The sequence below is a fragment of the Platichthys flesus genome, chromosome 11, assembly GCF_949316205.1.
Source record: "Platichthys flesus chromosome 11, fPlaFle2.1, whole genome shotgun sequence".
NCBI lineage: Eukaryota > Metazoa > Chordata > Actinopteri > Pleuronectiformes > Pleuronectidae > Platichthys > Platichthys flesus.
In genome coordinates, this window is record NC_084955.1 from 3701357 (window position 1) to 3721483 (window position 20127).

At 42.2% G+C, this 20127-nt stretch overlaps 1 protein-coding gene, 1 long non-coding RNA gene and 15 other non-coding genes across 17 annotated transcripts; 1 reads left to right on the forward strand and 16 right to left on the reverse strand.

Annotated features, from left to right (window-relative positions):
* Positions 1 to 2432: 2432 nt before the first annotated feature.
* On the reverse strand, positions 2433 to 2502 carry trnak-uuu (transfer RNA lysine (anticodon UUU)). The gene has a single exon. It is a non-coding gene; the product is annotated as a tRNA-Lys (tRNA).
* A 434-nt stretch (positions 2503 to 2936) lies between these two features.
* trnak-uuu (transfer RNA lysine (anticodon UUU)) lies at positions 2937 to 3009 on the reverse strand. Its single transcript has one exon. It is a non-coding gene; the product is annotated as a tRNA-Lys (tRNA).
* A 577-nt stretch (positions 3010 to 3586) lies between these two features.
* trnak-uuu (transfer RNA lysine (anticodon UUU)) lies at positions 3587 to 3659 on the reverse strand. The gene has a single exon. It is a non-coding gene; the product is annotated as a tRNA-Lys (tRNA).
* A 937-nt stretch (positions 3660 to 4596) lies between these two features.
* Positions 4597 to 4669, reverse strand: trnak-uuu (transfer RNA lysine (anticodon UUU)). Its single transcript has one exon. It is a non-coding gene; the product is annotated as a tRNA-Lys (tRNA).
* A 433-nt stretch (positions 4670 to 5102) lies between these two features.
* Positions 5103 to 5175, reverse strand: trnak-uuu (transfer RNA lysine (anticodon UUU)). Its single transcript has one exon. It is a non-coding gene; the product is annotated as a tRNA-Lys (tRNA).
* A 938-nt stretch (positions 5176 to 6113) lies between these two features.
* Positions 6114 to 6186, reverse strand: trnak-uuu (transfer RNA lysine (anticodon UUU)). The gene has a single exon. It is a non-coding gene; the product is annotated as a tRNA-Lys (tRNA).
* A 1435-nt stretch (positions 6187 to 7621) lies between these two features.
* On the reverse strand, positions 7622 to 7694 carry trnak-uuu (transfer RNA lysine (anticodon UUU)). Its single transcript has one exon. It is a non-coding gene; the product is annotated as a tRNA-Lys (tRNA).
* Positions 7695 to 8127: 433 nt separating this feature from the next.
* Positions 8128 to 8200, reverse strand: trnak-uuu (transfer RNA lysine (anticodon UUU)). Its single transcript has one exon. It is a non-coding gene; the product is annotated as a tRNA-Lys (tRNA).
* Positions 8201 to 8633: 433 nt separating this feature from the next.
* On the reverse strand, positions 8634 to 8706 carry trnak-uuu (transfer RNA lysine (anticodon UUU)). Its single transcript has one exon. It is a non-coding gene; the product is annotated as a tRNA-Lys (tRNA).
* A 433-nt stretch (positions 8707 to 9139) lies between these two features.
* Positions 9140 to 9212, reverse strand: trnak-uuu (transfer RNA lysine (anticodon UUU)). The gene has a single exon. It is a non-coding gene; the product is annotated as a tRNA-Lys (tRNA).
* Positions 9213 to 9645: 433 nt separating this feature from the next.
* On the reverse strand, positions 9646 to 9718 carry trnak-uuu (transfer RNA lysine (anticodon UUU)). Its single transcript has one exon. It is a non-coding gene; the product is annotated as a tRNA-Lys (tRNA).
* Positions 9719 to 10151: 433 nt separating this feature from the next.
* trnak-uuu (transfer RNA lysine (anticodon UUU)) lies at positions 10152 to 10224 on the reverse strand. Its single transcript has one exon. It is a non-coding gene; the product is annotated as a tRNA-Lys (tRNA).
* Positions 10225 to 10657: 433 nt separating this feature from the next.
* trnak-uuu (transfer RNA lysine (anticodon UUU)) lies at positions 10658 to 10727 on the reverse strand. The gene has a single exon. It is a non-coding gene; the product is annotated as a tRNA-Lys (tRNA).
* A 433-nt stretch (positions 10728 to 11160) lies between these two features.
* On the reverse strand, positions 11161 to 11230 carry trnak-uuu (transfer RNA lysine (anticodon UUU)). The gene has a single exon. It is a non-coding gene; the product is annotated as a tRNA-Lys (tRNA).
* A 1054-nt stretch (positions 11231 to 12284) lies between these two features.
* LOC133964696 (uncharacterized) lies at positions 12285 to 16557 on the reverse strand. Its single transcript, XM_062398923.1, has 8 exons — positions 16517 to 16557; positions 16064 to 16373; positions 15068 to 15872; positions 14705 to 14914; positions 14303 to 14586; positions 13976 to 14104; positions 13719 to 13880; positions 12285 to 13610 (listed from the first exon to the last, which is right to left on the reverse strand). Exons 1-8 carry the CDS (start codon positions 16555 to 16557, stop codon positions 13191 to 13193), a joined length of 2361 nt encoding a protein of 786 aa, XP_062254907.1. The 3' UTR covers positions 12285 to 13190.
* An 807-nt stretch (positions 16558 to 17364) lies between these two features.
* LOC133964605 (uncharacterized) lies at positions 17365 to 17799 on the reverse strand. The gene is made up of 3 exons (XR_009923808.1): positions 17714 to 17799; positions 17517 to 17627; positions 17365 to 17433 (listed from the first exon to the last, which is right to left on the reverse strand). It is a non-coding gene; the product is annotated as an uncharacterized LOC133964605 (long non-coding RNA).
* Positions 17800 to 19963: 2164 nt separating this feature from the next.
* On the forward strand, positions 19964 to 20036 carry trnak-uuu (transfer RNA lysine (anticodon UUU)). Its single transcript has one exon. It is a non-coding gene; the product is annotated as a tRNA-Lys (tRNA).
* Positions 20037 to 20127: the final 91 nt, after the last annotated feature.

Sequence of the window (20127 nt, forward strand, 5' to 3'; positions counted from 1 at the left end):
GTCCCTCCAAACAGCGACCTTTGACCCCTGAGCTGCATTGGGCATTTCTCAATCTGTAATAATGATATTGATTTGTATTATTACTACTTTGCTTTAAATGCAATGATTGTACACATATCACTTCCTCCAAGTTTACCTTCAGAAACAGATCGTGCCACTTTTTCTGGCGTGGTGCCGGCCGGTTTCCTGCATCAGCAGGCCAGACCCCGACAGCAGCAAACCTTCGCAGACGGGACATCCACTCCTCATCACCCATAGCTCTGTGTTTTTTTGTCTTTGGAAGCCATCTGACAAGAATAGACACATTCAGTTGATACAAGTAGGGGAGAGCGGGGTAATGTGAGACATCGGGCAATGTCTCACGTTACCAGCCTTGCTCCAGTTAAGTGCTGTGAACTGGCATTTGAATGCGCAGAGAAAACAATATCCCTGTCCCTGCCAATTGTAGAGAGCAACAATGTGCAGGAAAGCTAGGGTGTGCAAGAGATCACATCATAATAATCATAAATGTGCTTAATTGAGCAATCCCCATGATTCTGTTACTAGTCTGATATAAGTTTTGGAATGTGTGGTTGTCAATCTAGCTGGCAGGATTTTAACTATTACAACATGTGTTGTTATGGTAGTTTTACAGTGGAAAAAGTAAGTGGATCACTTTACCCCCTTGATTTCTCTGGTCTGTCTCACTTTACCCCTAAGCTGGGGTAGAGTGAGACACAAGACCACTTATTAAAAAGCAATCATATTTTCACTGCCCTTTGTCCTGAAGACATTCTGATCATTTCCATTGCTAGGAAACATCCTGAATTAATGGGAAATGTGTACATTTTACTGATATATCAAATGTCTCACATTACCCTGCTCTCCCCTATATGCATGTGAGAGAAAAACTAAAGAATCAGCATACTCTACAGCAAATTGTAACACATTTCAGCTCATTGTATAATATAGTAGTATTCCATTACTGCTTGTATTACAGTGTGGATACATACATGTTTATACAACGTTATTATTACTTGATCGACATGCAAAGTGTAACCTTGTGTTACATCATAATGATGTTATACACTACTCTCATAAAGATTATAATAATGTACAGCGGTATGAAAAGCGCCAAATGTGCCGCTCATACAGGTTTCCTATAGCGTACAGTGGGGTATGAAAAGCGGCAAGTTTGAACGGTGCTTTTACAAGCGCGATTGTTAAACCCAGCGTCATACCCCTTTGTCGTTTAAATGAGCTAACAAGTTAGCAGGCTGACTAAGTGAAATGACTATAGCGATATCAACAGCGAATGAATGAATGAACGGCGTGTTATACACGGTGTAATAGCCGTTTCTCGGTGTAATAAATAAGCTTACAAGCAGTCTGACTAAGTGAAATGGCAGTGGCGACATCTTACCTTTCGAGTGTAAATCCTCAGAGTGTCGGAGTTCAGAAGGTGTCAAATAAAAAGTCAAACCCAGCGTCATACCCCTTTGTCGTGTAAATGTGCTAACAAGTTAGCAGTCTGACTAAGTGAAATGACTATAGCGATATCAACAGCGAATGAATGAATGAACGGCGTGTTATACACGGTGTAATAGCCGTTTCTCGGTGTAATAAATAAGCTTACAAGCAGTCTGACTAAGTGAAATGGCAGTGGCGACATCTTACCTTTCGAGTGTAAATCCTCAGAGTGTCGGAGTTCAGAAGGTGTCAAATAAAAAGTCAAGCGGCGGAAGGTGGGGGGAGGGCACCGGTGGATGCGCTGCTCGGTGAAGACGCCCATTGTCATTGGCTGAACTGAACGCGTCTCTTTTGGGGCGACGTCAGATAAAACTGGGAGAACGGACCCACTGATTTGCTGTCGAATTGCAGAGACTGCGCGAAGTGATTCGACGGCGCGACGATTTCGGGAGATAGCGCTTACTGATTGACCGTTAGAAGCTGGAGATCCGGAGACGTGATTGGACGCGAATAGACAGTCCTCCACTCTCCCGGCACCGCTATCCAGGCTTCGAGTTCCAAAACCGTTCGATGAAAGATTGAACAAAAGTCCAAATTCCATTTACTTACATATACAGGACTTCCAACAACAACAAATTACCACTTCTTACAATTGGGTTAATGAAGGGCATGTATGGCAAAGAAAAACAAGTACTTCTGGGGAGTTTTGGTACAACAGGCCCACAATCCAAGGTGCGTGTAAATCAAAGGAAAAATCTATACTGGCAGGATTATTGACTTGATTCAAGGATTCCTGTGATGACATACACTTTTCAGAGGATACAGATCCAGCGTGAAAAATGACTCAACTCACCTATAAACCTCCATCTTGGATAACTTTCAGGGTATATAAGCATCCAAAGACATGACAGTGGTACAGAACTTGTTTTTTTAATACCCTACCTAATAGTATTGTCCATATAAGTCCAATAAGAGGAATATATCGCCTGAACAGGGACTTGAACCCTGGACCCTCAGATTAAAAGACTGATGCTCTACCTGAGCTATCCAGGCTTCGAGTGCTTCACCCGTTCGATGAAACATTGAACAAAAGTCCAAATTCCATTTTCTTTTATATACAGGACTTCCAACAACCACAAATTACCACTTCTTACAGTTGGGTTAATGAAGGGCATGTATGGCAAAGAAAAACAAGTACTTCTGGGTAGTTGTGGTAAAACAGGCCCACAGCCCAAGTTGAGTCTAAATCAAAGGAAAAATCTATTCTGGCAGGATTATTGACTTGATTCAAGGATTCCTGTGATGACATACACTCTTCAGAGGATACATATCCAGCGTGAAAAATGACTCAACTCACCTATAAACCTACAACTTGGATAACTTTGAGGGTATATAAGCATCCAAAGACATGACAGTGGTACAGAACTTGTTTTTTCAATACCCTACCTAATAGTATTGTCCATATAAGTCCAATAAGAGGAATATATCGCCTGAACAGGGACTTGAACCCTGGATCCTCAGATTAAAAGTCTGATGCTCTACCGTCTGAGCTATCCAGACCTCGAGTGCTACAACCGTTCGATGAAAGATTGAACAAAAGTCCAAATTCCATTTACTTACATATACAGGACTTCCAACAACAACAAATTACCACTTCTTACAATTGGGTTAATGAAGGGCATGTATGGCAAAGATAAACAAGGCCTCGAGTGCTACAACCGTTCGATGAAAGATTGAACAAAAGTCCAAATTCCATTTACTTACATATACAGGACTTCCAACAACAACAAATTACCACTTCTTACAATTGGGTTAATGAAGGGCATGTATGGCAAAGATAAACAAGTACTTCTGGGTAGTTGAAGTACAACAGGCCCACAGCCCAAGTTGAGTCTAAATCAAAGGAAAAATCTATACTGGCAGGATTATTGACTTGATTCAAGGATTCCTGTGATGACATACATTCTTCAGAGGATATAGATCCAGCGTGAAGAGTGCCTCAACTCACCTATAAACCTCCATCTTGGATAACTTTGAGGGTATATAAGCATCCAAAGACATGACAGTGGTAGAGATCTTGTTTTTTAATACCCTGCCTAATAGTATTGTCCATATAAGTCCGATGAGAGGAATATATAGCCTGAACAGGGACTTGAACCCTGGACCCTCAGATTAAAAGTCTGATGCTGTACCGTCTGAGCTATCCAGGCTTCGAGTTCCACAACCGTTCGATGAAAGATTGAACATAAATCCAAATTCCATTTACTTACATATACAGGACTTCCAACAACAACAAATTACCACTTCTTACAATTGGGTTAATGAAGGGCATGTATGGCAAAGAAAAACAAGTACTTCTGGGGAGTTTTGGTACAACAGGCCCACAATCCAAGGTGAGTCTAAATCAAAGGAAAAATCTATACTGGCAGGATTATTGACTTGATTCAAGGATTCCTGTGATGACATACACTCTTCAGAGGATACAGATCCAGCGTGAAAAATGCCTCAACTCACCTATAAACCTCCATCTTGGATAACTTTGAGGGTATATAAGCATCCAAAGACATGACAGTGGTACAGAACTTGTTTTTCAATACCCTACCTACTAGTATTGTCCATATAAGTCCAATAAGAGGAATATATCGCCTGAACAGGGACTTGAACCCTGGACCCTCAGATTAAAAGTCTGATGCTCTACCTGAGCTCTCCAGGCTTCGAGTGCTACACCCGTTCGATGAAACATTGAACAAAAGTCCAAATTCCATTTAATTATATATACAGGACTTCCAACAACAACAAATTACCACTTCTTACAATTGGGTTAATGAAGGGCATGTATGGCAAAGAAAAACAAGTACTTCTGGGGAGTTTTGCTACAACAGGCCCACAATCCAAGGTGAGTCTAAATCAAAGGAAAAATCTATACTGGCAGGATTATTGACTGGATTCAAGGATTCGTGTGATGACATACACTCTTCAGAGGATACAGATCCAGCGTGAAAAAATGCCTCAACTCACCTATAAACCTCCATCTTGGATAACTTTGAGGGTATATAAGCATCCAAAGACATGACAGTGGTACAGAACTTGTTTTTCAATACCCTACCTAATAGTATTGTCCATATAAGTCCAATAAGAGGAATATATCGCCTGAACAGGGACTTGAACCCTGGACCCTCAGATTAAAAGTCTGATGCTCTACCGTCTGAGCTATCCAGGCCACGAGTTCTACAACCGTTCGATGAAAGATTGAACAAAAGTCCAAATTCCATTTACTTATATATACAGGACTTCCAACAACAACAAATTACCACTTCTTACAGTTGGGTTAATGAAGGGCATGTATGGCAAAGAAAAACAAGTACTTCTGGGGAGTTTTGGTACAACAGGCCCACAATCCAAGGTGAGTCTAAATCAAAGGAAAAATCTATACTGGCAGGATTATTGACTTGATTCAAGGATTCGTGTGATGACATACACTCTTCAGAGGATACAGATACAGCGTGAAAAATGCCTCAACTCACCTATAAACCTCCATCTTGGATAACTTTGAGGGTATATAAGCATCCAAAGACATGACAGTGGTACAGAACTTGTTTTTTAATACCGTACCTAACAGTGTTGTCCATATAAGTCCGGTAAGAGGAATATATAGCCTGAACAGGGACTTGAACCCTGGACCCTCAGATTAAAAGTCTGATGGTCTACCGTCTGAGCTATCCAGGCTTCGAGTTCCAAAACCGTTCGATGAAAGATTGAACAAAAGTCCAAATTCCATTTACTTACATATACAGGACTTCCAACAACAACAAATTACCACTTCTTACAATTGGGTTAATGAAGGGCATGTATGGCAAAGAAAAACAAGTACTTCTGGGGAGTTTTGGTACAACAGGCCCACAATCCAAGGTGAGTCTAAATCAAAGGAAAAATCTATACTGGCAGGATTATTGACTTGATTCAAGGATTCCTGTGATGACATACACTTTTCAGAGGATACAGATCCAGCGTGAAAAATGACTCAACTCACCTATAAACCTCCATCTTGGATAACTTTCAGGGTATATAAGCATCCAAAGACATGACAGTGGTACAGAACTTGTTTTTTTAATACCCTACCTAATAGTATTGTCCATATAAGTCCAATAAGAGGAATATATCGCCTGAACAGGGACTTGAACCCTGGACCCTCAGATTAAAAGACTGATGCTCTACCTGAGCTAGCCAGGCTTCGAGTGCTTCACCCGTTCGATGAAACATTGAACAAAAGTCCAAATTCCATTTTCTTTTATATACAGGACTTCCAACAACAACAAATTACCACTTCTTACAGTTGGGTTAATGAAGGGCATGTATGGCAAAGAAAAACAAGTACTTCTGGGTAGTTGTGGTAAAACAGGCCCACAGCCCAAGTTGAGTCTAAATCAAAGGAAAAATCTATTCTGGCAGGATTATTGACTTGATTCAAGGATTCCTGTGATGACATACACTCTTCAGAGGATACAGATCCAGCGTGAAAAATGACTCAACTCACCTATAAACCTACAACTTGGATAACTTTGAGGGTATATAAGCATCCAAAGACATGACAGTGGTACAGAACTTGTTTTTTTAATACCCTACCTAATAGTATTGTCCATATAAGTCCAATAAGAGGAATATATCGCCTGAACAGGGACTTGAACCCTGGATCCTCAGATTAAAAGTCTGATGCTCTACCGTCTGAGCTATCCAGACCTCGAGTGCTACAACCGTTCGATGAAAGATTGAACAAAAGTCCAAATTCCATTTACTTACATATACAGGACTTCCAACAACAACAAATTACCACTTCTTACAATTGGGTTAATGAAGGGCATGTATGGCAAAGATAAACAAGTACTTCTGGGTAGTTGAAGTACAACAGGCCCACAGCCCAAGTTGAGTCTAAATCAAAGGAAAAATCTATACTGGCAGGATTATTGACTTGATTCAAGGATTCCTGTGATGACATACATTCTTCAGAGGATATAGATCCAGCGTGAAGAGTGCCTCAACTCACCTATAAACCTCCATCTTGGATAACTTTGAGGGTATATAAGCATCCAAAGACATGACAGTGGTAGAGATCTTGTTTTTTAATACCCTGCCTAATAGTATTGTCCATATAAGTCCAATAAGAGGAATATATCGCCTGAACAGGGACTTGAACCCTGGACCCTCAGATTAAAAGTCTGATGCTCTACCTGAGCTCTCCAGGCTTCGAGTGCTACACCCGTTCGATGAAACATTGAACAAAAGTCCAAATTCCATTTACTTATATATACAGGACTTCCAACAACAACAAATTACCACTTCTTACAATTGGGTTAATGAAGGGCATGTATGGCAAAGAAAAACAAGTACTTCTGGGGAGTTTTGCTACAACAGGCCCACAATCCAAGGTGAGTCTAAATCAAAGGAAAAATCTATACTGGCAGGATTATTGACTGGATTCAAGGATTCGTGTGATGACATACACTCTTCAGAGGATACAGATCCAGCGTGAAAAATGCCTCAACTCACCTATAAACCTCCATCTTGGATAACTTTGAGGGTATATAAGCATCCAAAGACATGACAGTGGTACAGAACTTGTTTTTCAATACCCTACCTAATAGTATTGTCCATATAAGTCCAATAAGAGGAATATATCGCCTGAACAGGGACTTGAACCCTGGACCCTCAGATTAAAAGACTGATGCTCTACCGTCTCCAGGCTTCGAGTGCTACAACCGTTCGATGAAACATTGAACAAAAGTCCAAATTCCATTTACTTACATATACAGGACTACCAACAACAACAAATTACCACTTCTTACAATTGGGTTAATGAAGGGCATGTATGGCAAAGAAAAACAAGTACTTCTGGGTAGTTGTGGTACAACAGGCCCACAATCCAAGGTGAGTCTAAATCAAAGGAAAAATCTATACTGGCAGGATTATTGACTTGATTCAAGGATTCCTGTGATGACATACACTCTTCAGAGGATACAGATACAGAGTGAAAAATTCCTCAACTCACCTATAAATCTCCATCTTGGATAACTTTGAGGGTATATAAGCATCCGAAGACATGACAGTGGTACAGAACTTGTTTTTCAATACCCTACCTAATAGTATTGTCCATATAAGTCCAATAAGAGGAATATATCGCCTGAACAGGGACTTGAACCCTGGACCCTCAGATTAAAAGTCTGATGCTCTACCGTCTGAGCTATCCAGGCTTCGAATTCCAAAACTGTTCGATGAAAGATTGAACAAAAGTCCAAATTACATTTACTTACATATACAGGACTTCCAACAACAACAAATTACCACTTCTTACAGTTGGGTTAATGAAGGGCATGTATGGCAAAGAAAAACAAGTACTTCTGGGGAGTTTTGGTACAACAGGCCCACAATCCAAGGTGAGTCTAAATCAAAGGAAAAATCTATACTGGCAGGATTATTGACTTGATTCAAGGATTCCTGTGATGACATACACTTTTCAGAGGATATAGATCCAGCGTGAAAAATGCCTCAACTCACCTATAAACCTCCATCTTGGATAACTTTGAGGGTATATAAGCATCCAAAGACATGACAGTGGTAGAGAACTTGTTTTTTAATACCCTACCTAACAGTATTGTCCATATAAGTCCGATAAGAGGAATATATCGCCTGAACAGGGACTTGAACCCTGGACCCTCAGATTAAAAGTCTGATGCTCTACCGTCTGAGCTATCCAGGCCACGAGTTCTACAACCGTTCTATGAAAGATTGAACAAAAGTCCAAATTCCATTTACTTACATATACAGGACTTCCAACAACAACAAATTACCACTTCTTACAATTGGGTTAATGAAGGGCATGTATGGCAAAGAAAAACAAGTACTTCTGGGAAGTTTTGGTACAACAGGCCCACAATCCAAGGTGAGTCTAAATCAAAGGAAAAATCTATACTGGCAGGATTATTGACTTGATTCAAGGATTCCTGTGATGACATACACTCTTCAGAGGATACAGATCCAGCGTGAAAAATGCCTCAACTCACCTATAAACCTCCATCTTGGATAACTTTGAGGGTATATAAGCATCCAAAGACATGACAGTGGTACAGAACTTGTTTTTCAATACCCTACCTAATAGTATTGTCCATATAAGTCCAATAAGAGGAATATATCGCCTGAAAAGGGACTTGAACCCTGGACCCTCAGATTAAAAGTCTGATGCTCTACCGTCTGAGCTATCCAGGCCACGAGTTCTACAACCGTTCGATGAAAAATTGAACAAAAGTCCAAATTCCATTTACTTATATATACAGGACTTCCAACAACAACAAATTACCACTTCTTACAGTTGGGTTAATGAAGGGCATGTATGGCAAAGAAAAACAAGTACTTCTGGGGAGTTTTGGTACAACAGGCCCACAATCCAAGGTGAGTCTAAATCAAAGGAAAAATCTATACTGGCAGGATTATTGACTTGATTCAAGGATTCCTGTGATGACATACACTTTTCAGAGGATATAGATCCAGCGTGAAAAATGCCTCAACTCACCTATAAACCTCCATCTTGGATAACTTTGAGGGTATATAAGCATCCAAAGACATGACAGTGGTAGAGAACTTGTTTTTTAATACCCTACCTAATAGTATTGTCCATATAAGTCCAATAAGAGGAATATATCGCCTGAACAGGGACTTGAACCCTGGACCCTCAGATTAAAAGTCTGATGCTCTACCGTCTGAGCTATCCAGGCCACGAGTTCTACAACCGTTCGATGAAAAATTGAACAAAAGTCCAAATTCCATTTACTTATATATACAGGACTTCCAACAACAACAAATTACCACTTCTTACAGTTGGGTTAATGAAGGGCATGTATGGCAAAGAAAAACAAGTACTTCTGGGGAGTTTTGGTACAACAGGCCCACAATCCAAGGTGAGTCTAAATCAAAGGAAAAATCTATACTTGCAGGATTATTGACTTGATTCAAGGATTCCTGTGATGACATACACTTTTCAGAGGATATAGATCCAGCGTGAAAAATGCCTCAACTCACCTTTAAACCTCCATCTTGGATAACTTTGAGGGTATATGAGCATCCAAAGACATGACAGTGGTAGAGAACTTGTTTTTTAATACCCTACCTAACAGTATTGTCCATATAAGTCCGATAAGAGGAATGTATCGCCTGAACAGGGACTTGAACCCTGGACCCTCAGATTAAAAGTCTGATGCTCTACCGGCTGAGCTATCCAGGCTTCGAATTCCAAAACTGTTCGATGAAAGATTGAACAAAAGTCCAAATTACATTTACTTACATATACAGGACTTCCAACAACAACAAATTACCACTTCTTACAGTTGGGTTAATGAAGGGCATGTATGGCAAAGAAAAACAAGTACTTCTGGGGAGTTTTGGTACAACAGGCCCACAATCCAAGGTGAGTCTAAATCAAAGGAAAAATCTATACTGGCAGGATTATTGACTTGATTCAAGGATTCCTGTGATGACATACACTTTTCAGAGGATATAGATCCAGCGTGAAAAATGCCTCAACTCACCTATAAACCTCCATCTTGGATAACTTTGAGGGTGTATAAGCATCCAAAGACATGACAGTGGTAGAGAACTTGTTTTTTAATACCCTACCTAACAGTATTGTCCATATAAGTCCGATAAGAGGAATATATCGCCTGAACAGGGACTTGAACCCTGGACCCTCAGATTAAAAGTCTGATGCTCTACCGTCTGAGCTATCCAGGCTTCGAGTTCCAAAACAGTTCGATGAAAGATTGAACAAAAGTCCAAATTCCATTTACTTATATATACAGGACTTCCAACAACAACAAATTACCACTTCTTACAGTTGGGTTAATGAAGGGCATGTATGGCAAAGAAAAACAAGTACTTCTGGGGAGTTTTGGTACAACAGGCCCACAATCCAAGGTGAGTCTAAATCAAAGGAAAAATCTATACTGGCAGGATTATTGACTTGATTCAAGGATTCCTGTGATGACATACACTCTTCAGAGGATACAGATACAGAGTGAAAAATGCCTCAACTCACCTATTAATCTCCATCTTGGATAACTTTGAGGGTATATAAGCATCCAAAGACATGACAGTGGTACAGAACTTGTTTTTCAATACCCTACCTAATAGTATTGTCCATATAAGTCCAATAAGAGGAATATATCGCCTGAACAGGGACTTGAACCCTGGACCCTCAGATTAAAAGTCTGATGCTCTACCTGAGCTATCCAGGCTTCGAGTGCTACACCCGTTCGATGAAACATTGAACAAAAGTCCAAATTCCATTTACTTACATATACAGGACTTCCAACAACAACAAATTACCACTTCTTACAGTTGGGTTAATGAAGGGCATGTATGGCAAAGAAAAACAAGTACTTCTGGGGAGTTTTGGTACAACAGGCCCACAATCCAAGGTGAGTCTAAATCAAAGGAAAAATCTATACTGGCAGGATTATTGACTTGATTCAAGGATTCCTGTGATGACATACACTTTTCAGAGGATATAGATCCAGCGTGAAGAGTGCCTCAACTCACCTATAAACCTCCATCTTGGATAACTTTGAGGGTATATAAGCATCCAAAGACATGACAGTGGTAGAGATCTTGTTTTTTAATAGCCTGCCTAATAGTATTGTCCATATAAGTCCGATAAGAGGAATATATCGCCTGAACAGGGACTTGAACCCTGGACCCTCAGATTAAAAGTCTGATGCTCTACCTGAGCTATCCAGGCTTCGAGTGCTACACCCGTTCGATGAAACATTGAACAAAAGTCCAAATTCCATTTACTTATATATACAGGACTTCCAACAACAACAAATTACCACTTCTTACAGTTGGGTTAATGAAGGGCATGTATGGCAAAGAAAAACAAGTACTTCTGGGGAGTTTTGGTACAACAGGCCCACAATCCAAGGTGAGCTTAATCAAAGGAAAAATCTATACTGGCAGGATTATTGACTTGATTCAAGGATTCCTGTGATGACATACACTTTTCAGAGGATATAGATCCAGCGTGAAGAGTGCCTCAACTCACCTATAAACCTCCATCTTGGATAACTTTGAGGGTATATAAGCATCCAAAGACATGACAGTGGTAGAGATCTTGTTAAGGGAGAACTATTGTTCCCCAGCAGTCTGTTCCCCCACCTAAACAGACTACTGGGGAACAATAGTCTGTTTAGGTGGGGGAAGAAAAGAAGAAGAGGGGAAGAAAAGAGAGAGGAAAAAGAGAGGAAATGGAAAGAACAGGGGATTGAAACTGAACCTTTTTCCTGTCAGATGTTGTAGGATGCGTAGGTTATTGTATTAATTAGAGTAATATGACCAAAAATAGACTTTGTTTGAGTATGGCATAAGCAGCTGTGGATCCAAGGGTACCTGGTTCGATTCCCGGCAGCAGCAATTGTCTATTTACCCAAACTGTTACCTATTGTTATGAATCTCTTAAATGTCACTTAGTTACTTTATATTGGTGAAATGTTCAAACAGCGGGTTTGTACTGCTTGTAATGCTGGTAATATTTATAATGCTTGCATAGTGCATTGGGAAAAATAAACAAGATAGTTTTGTAGAAAAAGTATATACATTTATTAAAAAAATACAGCATATCTTTATAAAGAGAACCACAAACAACAGTAACAACGATTGAATGAATGAAATAAATGGAGGTAATAAAAACACAATGAAAATACAAAGAATGAAAGAGATCCTCATGTATTGGCTAATAAACATACAAAAAAAAGAAAACCAATAAGCAATAGAGGAAAAAAAATACTGGACTGTCGCAATAACACTGTCTTTTAAAACTACATACATACAGTATTTACACTATTTACAGAATGGCATAATTTCTTTGCCTCCCTCTTCCTCCGCATGTCCTCCAGCCACTGGTCATGTGGCATGCCAGTTGTAACAGGACAGTATACAGAGCCATAATATTGGCGATGGCCATTTTCCTGAACCCGGGGCTGATGACACTGACCGCATTTTATTGTTTCTGTTGTCCGAATGTACTTTCTTCGGGCAGGAGATGGGGGCGGGAGGGGGCCAGCGGGAGCAAGCAACCTCAGTGCAGGGACTTGTGGGGGCAAAAAAACGAATGTACCACAGGGTGGGATGGGTGGGGGTACAACAGGCATAGGGGCAGAGCTATGCGGATGTGTCTGCTGTGTGACAAGAGAAGGCAATCCTGGGCAGACAGCCTTTGGAGGATGAGGGTGTTCGGCTGGAAGAGCAGACATTCTCTTGTCCGCTGCCTTTCTTGCTGAAGTGTGTGGCAAGTGGAATCAATGCTGGGGGCCAAGCTGTGGGGGTGCAGCAGTGGGGCGTGACTGCACTGGTGGGAGAGGCACAGGAGCAACATGAATAGCTGGAGGCAAGTAGACTGGTGGGGCTGGACGAACAGATTTCCTCTTGTCCACTGCCTTTCCTACTGTACTCTCGGGCAAGTGGTATTGATGGTAGGGGCCAGGATGTGGGGGTGCAGCAGTGGGGCGTGACTGCATAGGTGGCAGAGGCACCGGAGCAATGGGGATAGCGGGAGGCAAATTAACCCCTTGCAGCAGAATACTACAATCCTGCCTCTTCAGGCGCTTGTTGTGCCACTGAATGAGGGTTGTTTGATTGACCTCAAACAATTGCAGTGTAGTAGCCTGCATCACCACACCATTACCCAGGAACAGCTCCCTGATTTATATATAATCGTTCATGATGAGAGTCCATCTTGTCAGAACCTGAGAGCCCTGTTTTTTAGGGCTCTTATAGAGGCGGCACAGTTTGATAAAGATGGACTCTACCAGGCGACAACAGTCTGGCCACTGTGCAGGGGATCCTTTTGACCCTAAGACACAGCGTGTCTTGCTCTCCACACCTGGTGTGAATTCAGCCCTCTGTTTGGAGCACCTGAAGCGTCCTGTTATCAGGCGAGTCTTGTGCCGTGCAGCATACTCCACCCGCTGGCGATCATATGGCAGGAGGTTCTGCCACAGGGCTATAATTGTACTGGCCTGCAGGTTTGTGAGGGTTAGGCCAGTTTCAAGTCTTAGCCCCACCAAGTAGTCAGCCAGGCAATCCACGAGGTCCATTCCAGGAATACAACGCTCATCCACTGCCTGGTAAAAATAAGAGTACATCAAAATGAGCACAAAAAAAAATACATAGTAGCAAATACAGAAAAGGAACATTACTGTCTCAGTGTAATTCTTTAGCAAAAGACTCACCAGATGTTGCGCAGGTGCTGCTGGGGTGGTGTGCTGTGATGCAGAGGAAACTGTGGCTGTAGGGACAGTGGTCGAGAGGGTGGTGGGAAGAGGAAGCATGGAGGCTGAGCTGGCGGTGACGGCTGATGGGCCAGGCAACTCCCTGGGCAGAAAATCCAAAGCCTGGGAAAAAAAGGGAAATTGAATAGAAATACAAATCCATAGCATACCACAAGTATAAATGGTTCTGTGGTTAATCGTACCAAAGAAACACTCACCCGTCGCGCTACAGAAGTATTTCTTGCAGCAGGAGAAGTAGTCGCAGAAAGGCTGGTGGAACTTAAAATAAGAGAACCAGCAGGAGGGGCGGATGGGACAGGGGGCATGTCTGTGTCCTCATACTCAATCTGGAAATAAAATGTAATTTAAGTAGAGTGTGTTATGCTTTTATAAATTTGTTCATTCTCCAGATTTGTATTTATTGCATGTTATTTTTGTTGGTTTCTTGATAGCACTGCTACATATATTACTGTAAGTGTAATCACAACACAGCCACAATTATCTACAGACATTGTACGGTGAAAGAAATGTGATGAGAATATTACCACATGATGCTCAGATGCTGCTGCAGTGGAGCTACATCCAGGCCTTGGAGGAGAAGCAGTAGAGTGGAGAGAAGAGGGAGTTGAAGAGCTGGTAGGTGACGGATCTGAGGACAGGTCCAGCCGCTCAACGGTTTGGTCATACACAGCATCCTCAAAGCCCTCATCTCCCTGTTCCTCAGTGCAGACATCCTCCAGCATCTGCTCGGTCTCCTCTGAGTCAGGCTGTATATCCTGCAGGGGCCTTCCAGTCTGACGGAAGAGGTAATCAATACCTATTAGCTCCCCTGGGACAGACAAAAGAATAGGAAGAGGAAAATTAGCTTTCAGAAATTTAACTGAAGAGGTTATTATATTTCATGGATATGAAATATCACCACATCCTTGTGGAAAGGTTAAACTCACCAGTGTAAACAGCAGGGGGCTGAAAAGAGGGCACAGCTTTCCTTCCAAGCACCTTGAGACACATGGTGTTGGCACAGTGAACAAGGTCCCCTGAGTAACTGAGCAGGCTGGAAGGATTGGCTGCCAGGGATGCAGTTTGACGGTCCTGGTTCCATCGATTAAGTCCTTCCAGGAGGTACAGCTGGAAGTTAAGGCTGTTTGCACTCGTCCCTTAAGAGAGAGACAATGTGACAAATAATGTTAAGTAGAGTTTTGTCAGTGTTAATACTGAACAGGTTAGCAGTATTAATACTAATCATAATAATAATAAAACGTTGAACCCTATATATTTAATCTCATCAATGAATATGGACTCATACAGACCTGGAATGAACCTGTTCACATGTAAGTGGAAGGACTCAAGGGATGTGGACCCTCGAGCACACCTGTAGTTAGGCAGAACAATGCCCTCTTTGGTGGTAGTGCCCGTCTGGGTATAGAGAAGCACAACCGATACATCCTGAATGCACTTTACATGCTTTCTCTGGACACGCCATATGTGCTTCATCCTCTCCATGTCCAGCAGAGGGACACCAAGATTGTCGCTGCCCTTCAGCCCCATCAGCTCATCGAGCAGGCTTTCAAGCAAGGTGATTGTCGTCTGCTCTCCCCTTGTCTGCCTTCTGCAGTGCTTGGACAGTTCGGCCTTGGTGATGTGGAGGTCTACCATTCGGTCGGTAATGCCCGGTACACCTTCCTGTACCAGCTCGGCACGCTTGGCTCGCCGCAGCAATGCAACGTCTCTGCTGTCCCACTCAAAGATGCAGCTGGACAATTTGGCCATGAAGGTGGGGTAGAGGGGATGAGCATCCTTCGTACAGCCAGATGCCAGCCGCCTCATAAAGTGGTAAATGTCCAGCCTCACAATGAGGTCTGGCCACCCTCCAAATCGCTGTTTTAATTTGGTCTGTACCAAGCCCTCCCGACAACATTCAGTGTCAACGTACAGTAGCTTTGGAGGGGCCACACCAGCAGTGCTGTATCTGTGGATGAGACCAGCTGCCATGTTGTCCAGAGCTGGACCCTCCTGAGCAGTCAGGACACTGATAAGGATTTGGCCCACCTCATTGCTAGCAGATGTTAGCCACAAGGCAGTCCCCTTAGCAAAGCCTGACAGCTTCTTGGTGATCTGTGATGCAAATAAAAGAAAAGTGAGTAATAAAATATCTTGTATATGTGTGAGGCTATTATAATATAATTAGGTTTCGTTTATTGAACAAAGCATAGTTATATTTCACGTCTTTACTACTAATGTTATAATTTCGACAAAGTGAGGTTATAATGTAGAATATTACATTGTTTACAGTCCAAAATATTTACCTTTTTGGTGGAGTCCATTTTTAGGACACTTCCAAAAGTGCAAGTAATGCTCGCTTTGATGTGGTCCAGCCTGTTCAAAATGTCTCTGCCATACACAGTAAGCATCCACCTGTGAGAGGGGATAACTGACGGCTCTGGCACCTCCTGGAACAAGACAGGGAGCAGGGATTGCCGGTCTGCAAAGTGTATGCATTTAGAACAGTACCGGATGAGATATCGAATCCACTCCCGACTGTGGTTCTCCCTCAGCTGCCTGACCAATCGGGAGGGGCTGTTACCCTGGGTCCTATCCCTCGGAGAGACAATGACCCTTATGTCACAAGCATATCACAAGCTTATGTCACAAGCATACTTTGCAGGAAAAGGGAGACAAATATAAAAGCAGCAACTTTGAAGTGTGATGGAATGACAAACAAAGACGCTGCATAAGCAAAGTAATCTCAGTATAATAACCTTTGAGTCAGGATCGGTGTGAACTCCATCCTGGTCGGCATATCCAGCTGGTCCAATATTGTTTTGCTGCTGGAAATGCAGGCGATCTTGCATGCATTGCACCACAGTGTCTCACCACAGTGTCTCAATGGTGGATTATACCACAGCATCAGGTCAGAGCGCAAACGTTTGTTCTTCCACAGAGCTGCTGCTATCCATTTCTGGTCCTGAGGTGGTATAGTTGTCCTCAGCTTTGCAGGCAGCCAGCCAGGCTGTGAAGCAGCAACAGCAGCAGCAGACATCATATGCGCCGCCAATGGCTCAGCATCAGGGGTAGGATGTGCTGAGGGACCAGCCACAGAGGTTGCAGCAGAGGAAACACAGGCATAGGACACAGAGTCCACAGGGGCCGGAGGAGCAGAGGAGGTTTCCAAGGATATGGCAGTTGACACTGTCTAATTAATAAATCACAAAAGGTATGTTCATAAGCTACTCATGAAGGAGACTTGTTTCAAGTTTAATAAAATATTGTTGTGAGGAAAACAACTTAAATGAGGAGTTTGTCTCACAGCTCCAGTAGCAGCCGATGTGACACAGGAAGCTGAGGTGGTTGTCGACACGGTAGAGGGTGGAAGAGACAGAGGAGAGACTCTGAATATAGTGCCTGGGACTGTGGCCAGGTGACGGGGTGTCAGTTGTGGTCTAATTGAGGAAGAGGACAGTTTACACAAAAATAAATAAAGTATTGTGTCATAATTAGTTTTAACAACACGGATATTAGAAGACCAGACCATTTCTTCATATCTGTAACAAAATAAAAGGATACTATGTTTACTAAGATGTTGTCCTTATATTACCTTGATTCCACACTGCCCAGCTGAAGCCAAGTTTGGCTTTGCATGGGCACCATGCGATCCACCGAACCGTGGTTTTGTGAACTGACGAGAAGAAAGAGTAACCTTATGTGTAGCCGTTTAAAATATAAATATATGCTAAAGATAAATACACCCTCAATACATACTGAGGCCAAAGTCAAAGTGGGCTTGCGTGGTGGTTGCCCAGGTGTGATGGAGGGGGATCCAGACGAGGGTCCTGGTTGTGGTGTCACCGAAGAGGACACAGAGACTGATGGCTACAGGTTCCAGGAAATGAAAATGAAATTCAATAATATGTAATACAACACCAAGAAAGCGTAATATTATGTAGGACCTCTGATACCTTCTTTATATGGAAGCCACAGTTACATGTCTGTGTCCCTCCAAACAGCGACCTTTGACCCCTGAGCTGCATTGGGCATTTCTCAATCTGTAATAATGATATTGATTTGTATTATTACTACTTTGCTTTAAATGCAATGATTGTACACATATCACTTCCTCCAAGTTTACCTTCAGAAACAGATCATGCCACTTTTTCTGGCGTGGTGCCGGCCGGTTTCCTGCATCAGCAGGCCAGACCCCGACAGCAGCAAACCTTCGCAGACGGGACATCCACTCCTCATCACCCATAGCTCTGTGTTTTTTGTCTTTGGAAGCCATCTGACAAGAATAGACACATTCAGTTGATACAAGTAGGGGAGAGCGGGGTAATGTGAGACATCGGGTAATGTCTCACGTTACCAGCCTTGCTCCAGTTAAGTGCTGTGAACTGGCATTTGAATGCGCAGAGAAAACAATATCCCTGTCCCTGCCAATTGTAGAGAGCAACAATGTGCAGGAAAGCTAGGGTGTGCAAGAGATCACATCATAATAATCATAAATGTGCTTAATTGAGCAATCCCCATGATTCTGTTACTAGTCTGATATAAGTTTTGGAATGTGTGGTTGTCAATCTAGCTGCCAGGATTTTAACTATTACAACATGTGTTGTTATGGTAGTTTTAAAGTGGAAAAAGTAAGTGGATCACTTTACCCCCTTGATTTCTCTGGTCTGTCTCACTTTACCCCTAACCTGGGGTAGAGTGAGACACAAGACCACTTATTAAAAAGCAATCATATTTTCACTGCCCTTTGTCCTGAAGACATTCTGATCATGTCCATTGCTAGGAAACATCCTGAATTAATGGGAAATGTGTACATTTTACTGATATATCAAATGTCTCACATTACCCTGCTCTCCCCTATATGCATGTGAGAGAAAAACTAAAGAATCAGCATACTCTACAGCAAATTGTAACACATTTCAGCTCATTGTATAATATAGTAGTATTCCATTACTGCTTGTATTACAGTGTGGATACATACATGTTTATACAGCGTTATTACTACTTGATCGACATGCAAAGTGTAACCTTGTGTTACATTATAATGATGTTATACACTACTCTCATAAAGATTATAATAATGTACAGCGGTATGAAAAGCGCCAAATGTGCCGCTCATACAGATTTCCTATAGCGTACAGTGGGGTATGAAAAGCGGCAAGTTTGAACGGTGCTTTTACAAGCGCGATTGTTAAACCCAGCGTCATACCCCTTTGTCGTGTAAATGAGCTAACAAGTTAGCAGTCTGACTAAGTGAAATGACTATAGCGATATCAACAGCGAATGAATGAATGAATGAATGAACGGCGTGTTATACACGGTGTAATAGCCGTTTCTCGGTGTAATAAATAAGCTTACAAGCAGTCTGACTAAGTGAAATGGCAGTGGCGACATCTTACCTTTCGAGTGTAAATCCTCACAGTGTCGGAGTTCAGAAGGTGTCAAATAAAAAGTCAAGTGGCGGAAGGTGGGGGGAGGGCACCGATGGATGCGCCGCTCGGTGAAGACGCCCATTGTCATTGGCTGAACTGAACGCGTCTCTTTTGGGGCAACGTCAGATAAAACTGGGAGAACGGACCCACTGATTTGCTGTCGAATTGCAGAGACTGAGCGAAGTGATTCGACGGCGCGACGATTTCGGGAGATAGCGCTTACTGATTGACCGTTAGAAGCAGGAGATCCGGAGACATGATTGGACGCGAATAGACAGTCCTCGACGGTAGAGCATCAGACTTTTAATCTGAGGGTCCAGGGTTCAAGTCCCTGTTCAGGCGATATATTCCTCTTATTGGACTTATATGGACAATACTATTAGGTAGGTTATTAAAAAACAAGTTCTGTACCACTTGCATGTCTTTGGATGCTTACATACCCGCAAAGTTATCCAAGATGGAGGTTTTTAGGTGAGTTGAGGCATTTTTCACGCTGGATCTGTATCCTCTGAAGAGTGTATGTCATCACAAGAATCCTTGAATCAAGTCAATAATCCTGCCAGTATAGGTTTTCCATTGATTTAGACTCAACTTGGGCTGTGGGCCTGTTGTACTTCAACTACCCAGAAGTACTTGTTTATCTTTGCCATACATGCCCTTCATTAACCCAATTGTAAGAAGTGGTAATTTGTTGTTGTTGGTAGTCCTGTATATGTAAGTAAATGGAATTAGGACTTTTGTTCAATCTTTCATTGAACGGTTGTAGAACTCGAGGCCTGGATAGCTCAGACGGTAGAGCATCAGACTTTTAATCTGAGGGTCCAGGGTTCAAGTCCCTGTTCAGGCGATATATTCCTCTTATCGGACTTATATGGACAATACTATTAGGTAGGGTATTGAAAAACAAGTTCTGTACCACTGTCATGTCTTTGGATGCT

Coding starts and splice junctions, on each gene's coding strand:
- LOC133964696 (XM_062398923.1), bottom strand. CDS start 16,557: ATGCCGACCAGGATGGAGTTCACACCGATCCTGACTCAAAG. Junction 14,915..15,067: donor TGTGAACAGGTTCATTCCAG/GTCTGTATGAGT, acceptor CTCTCTCTTAAG/GGACGAGTGCAAACAGCCTT. Junction 14,105..14,302: donor CAGCATCTGAGCATCATGTG/GTAATATTCTCA, acceptor TTTTATTTCCAG/ATTGAGTATGAGGACACAGA.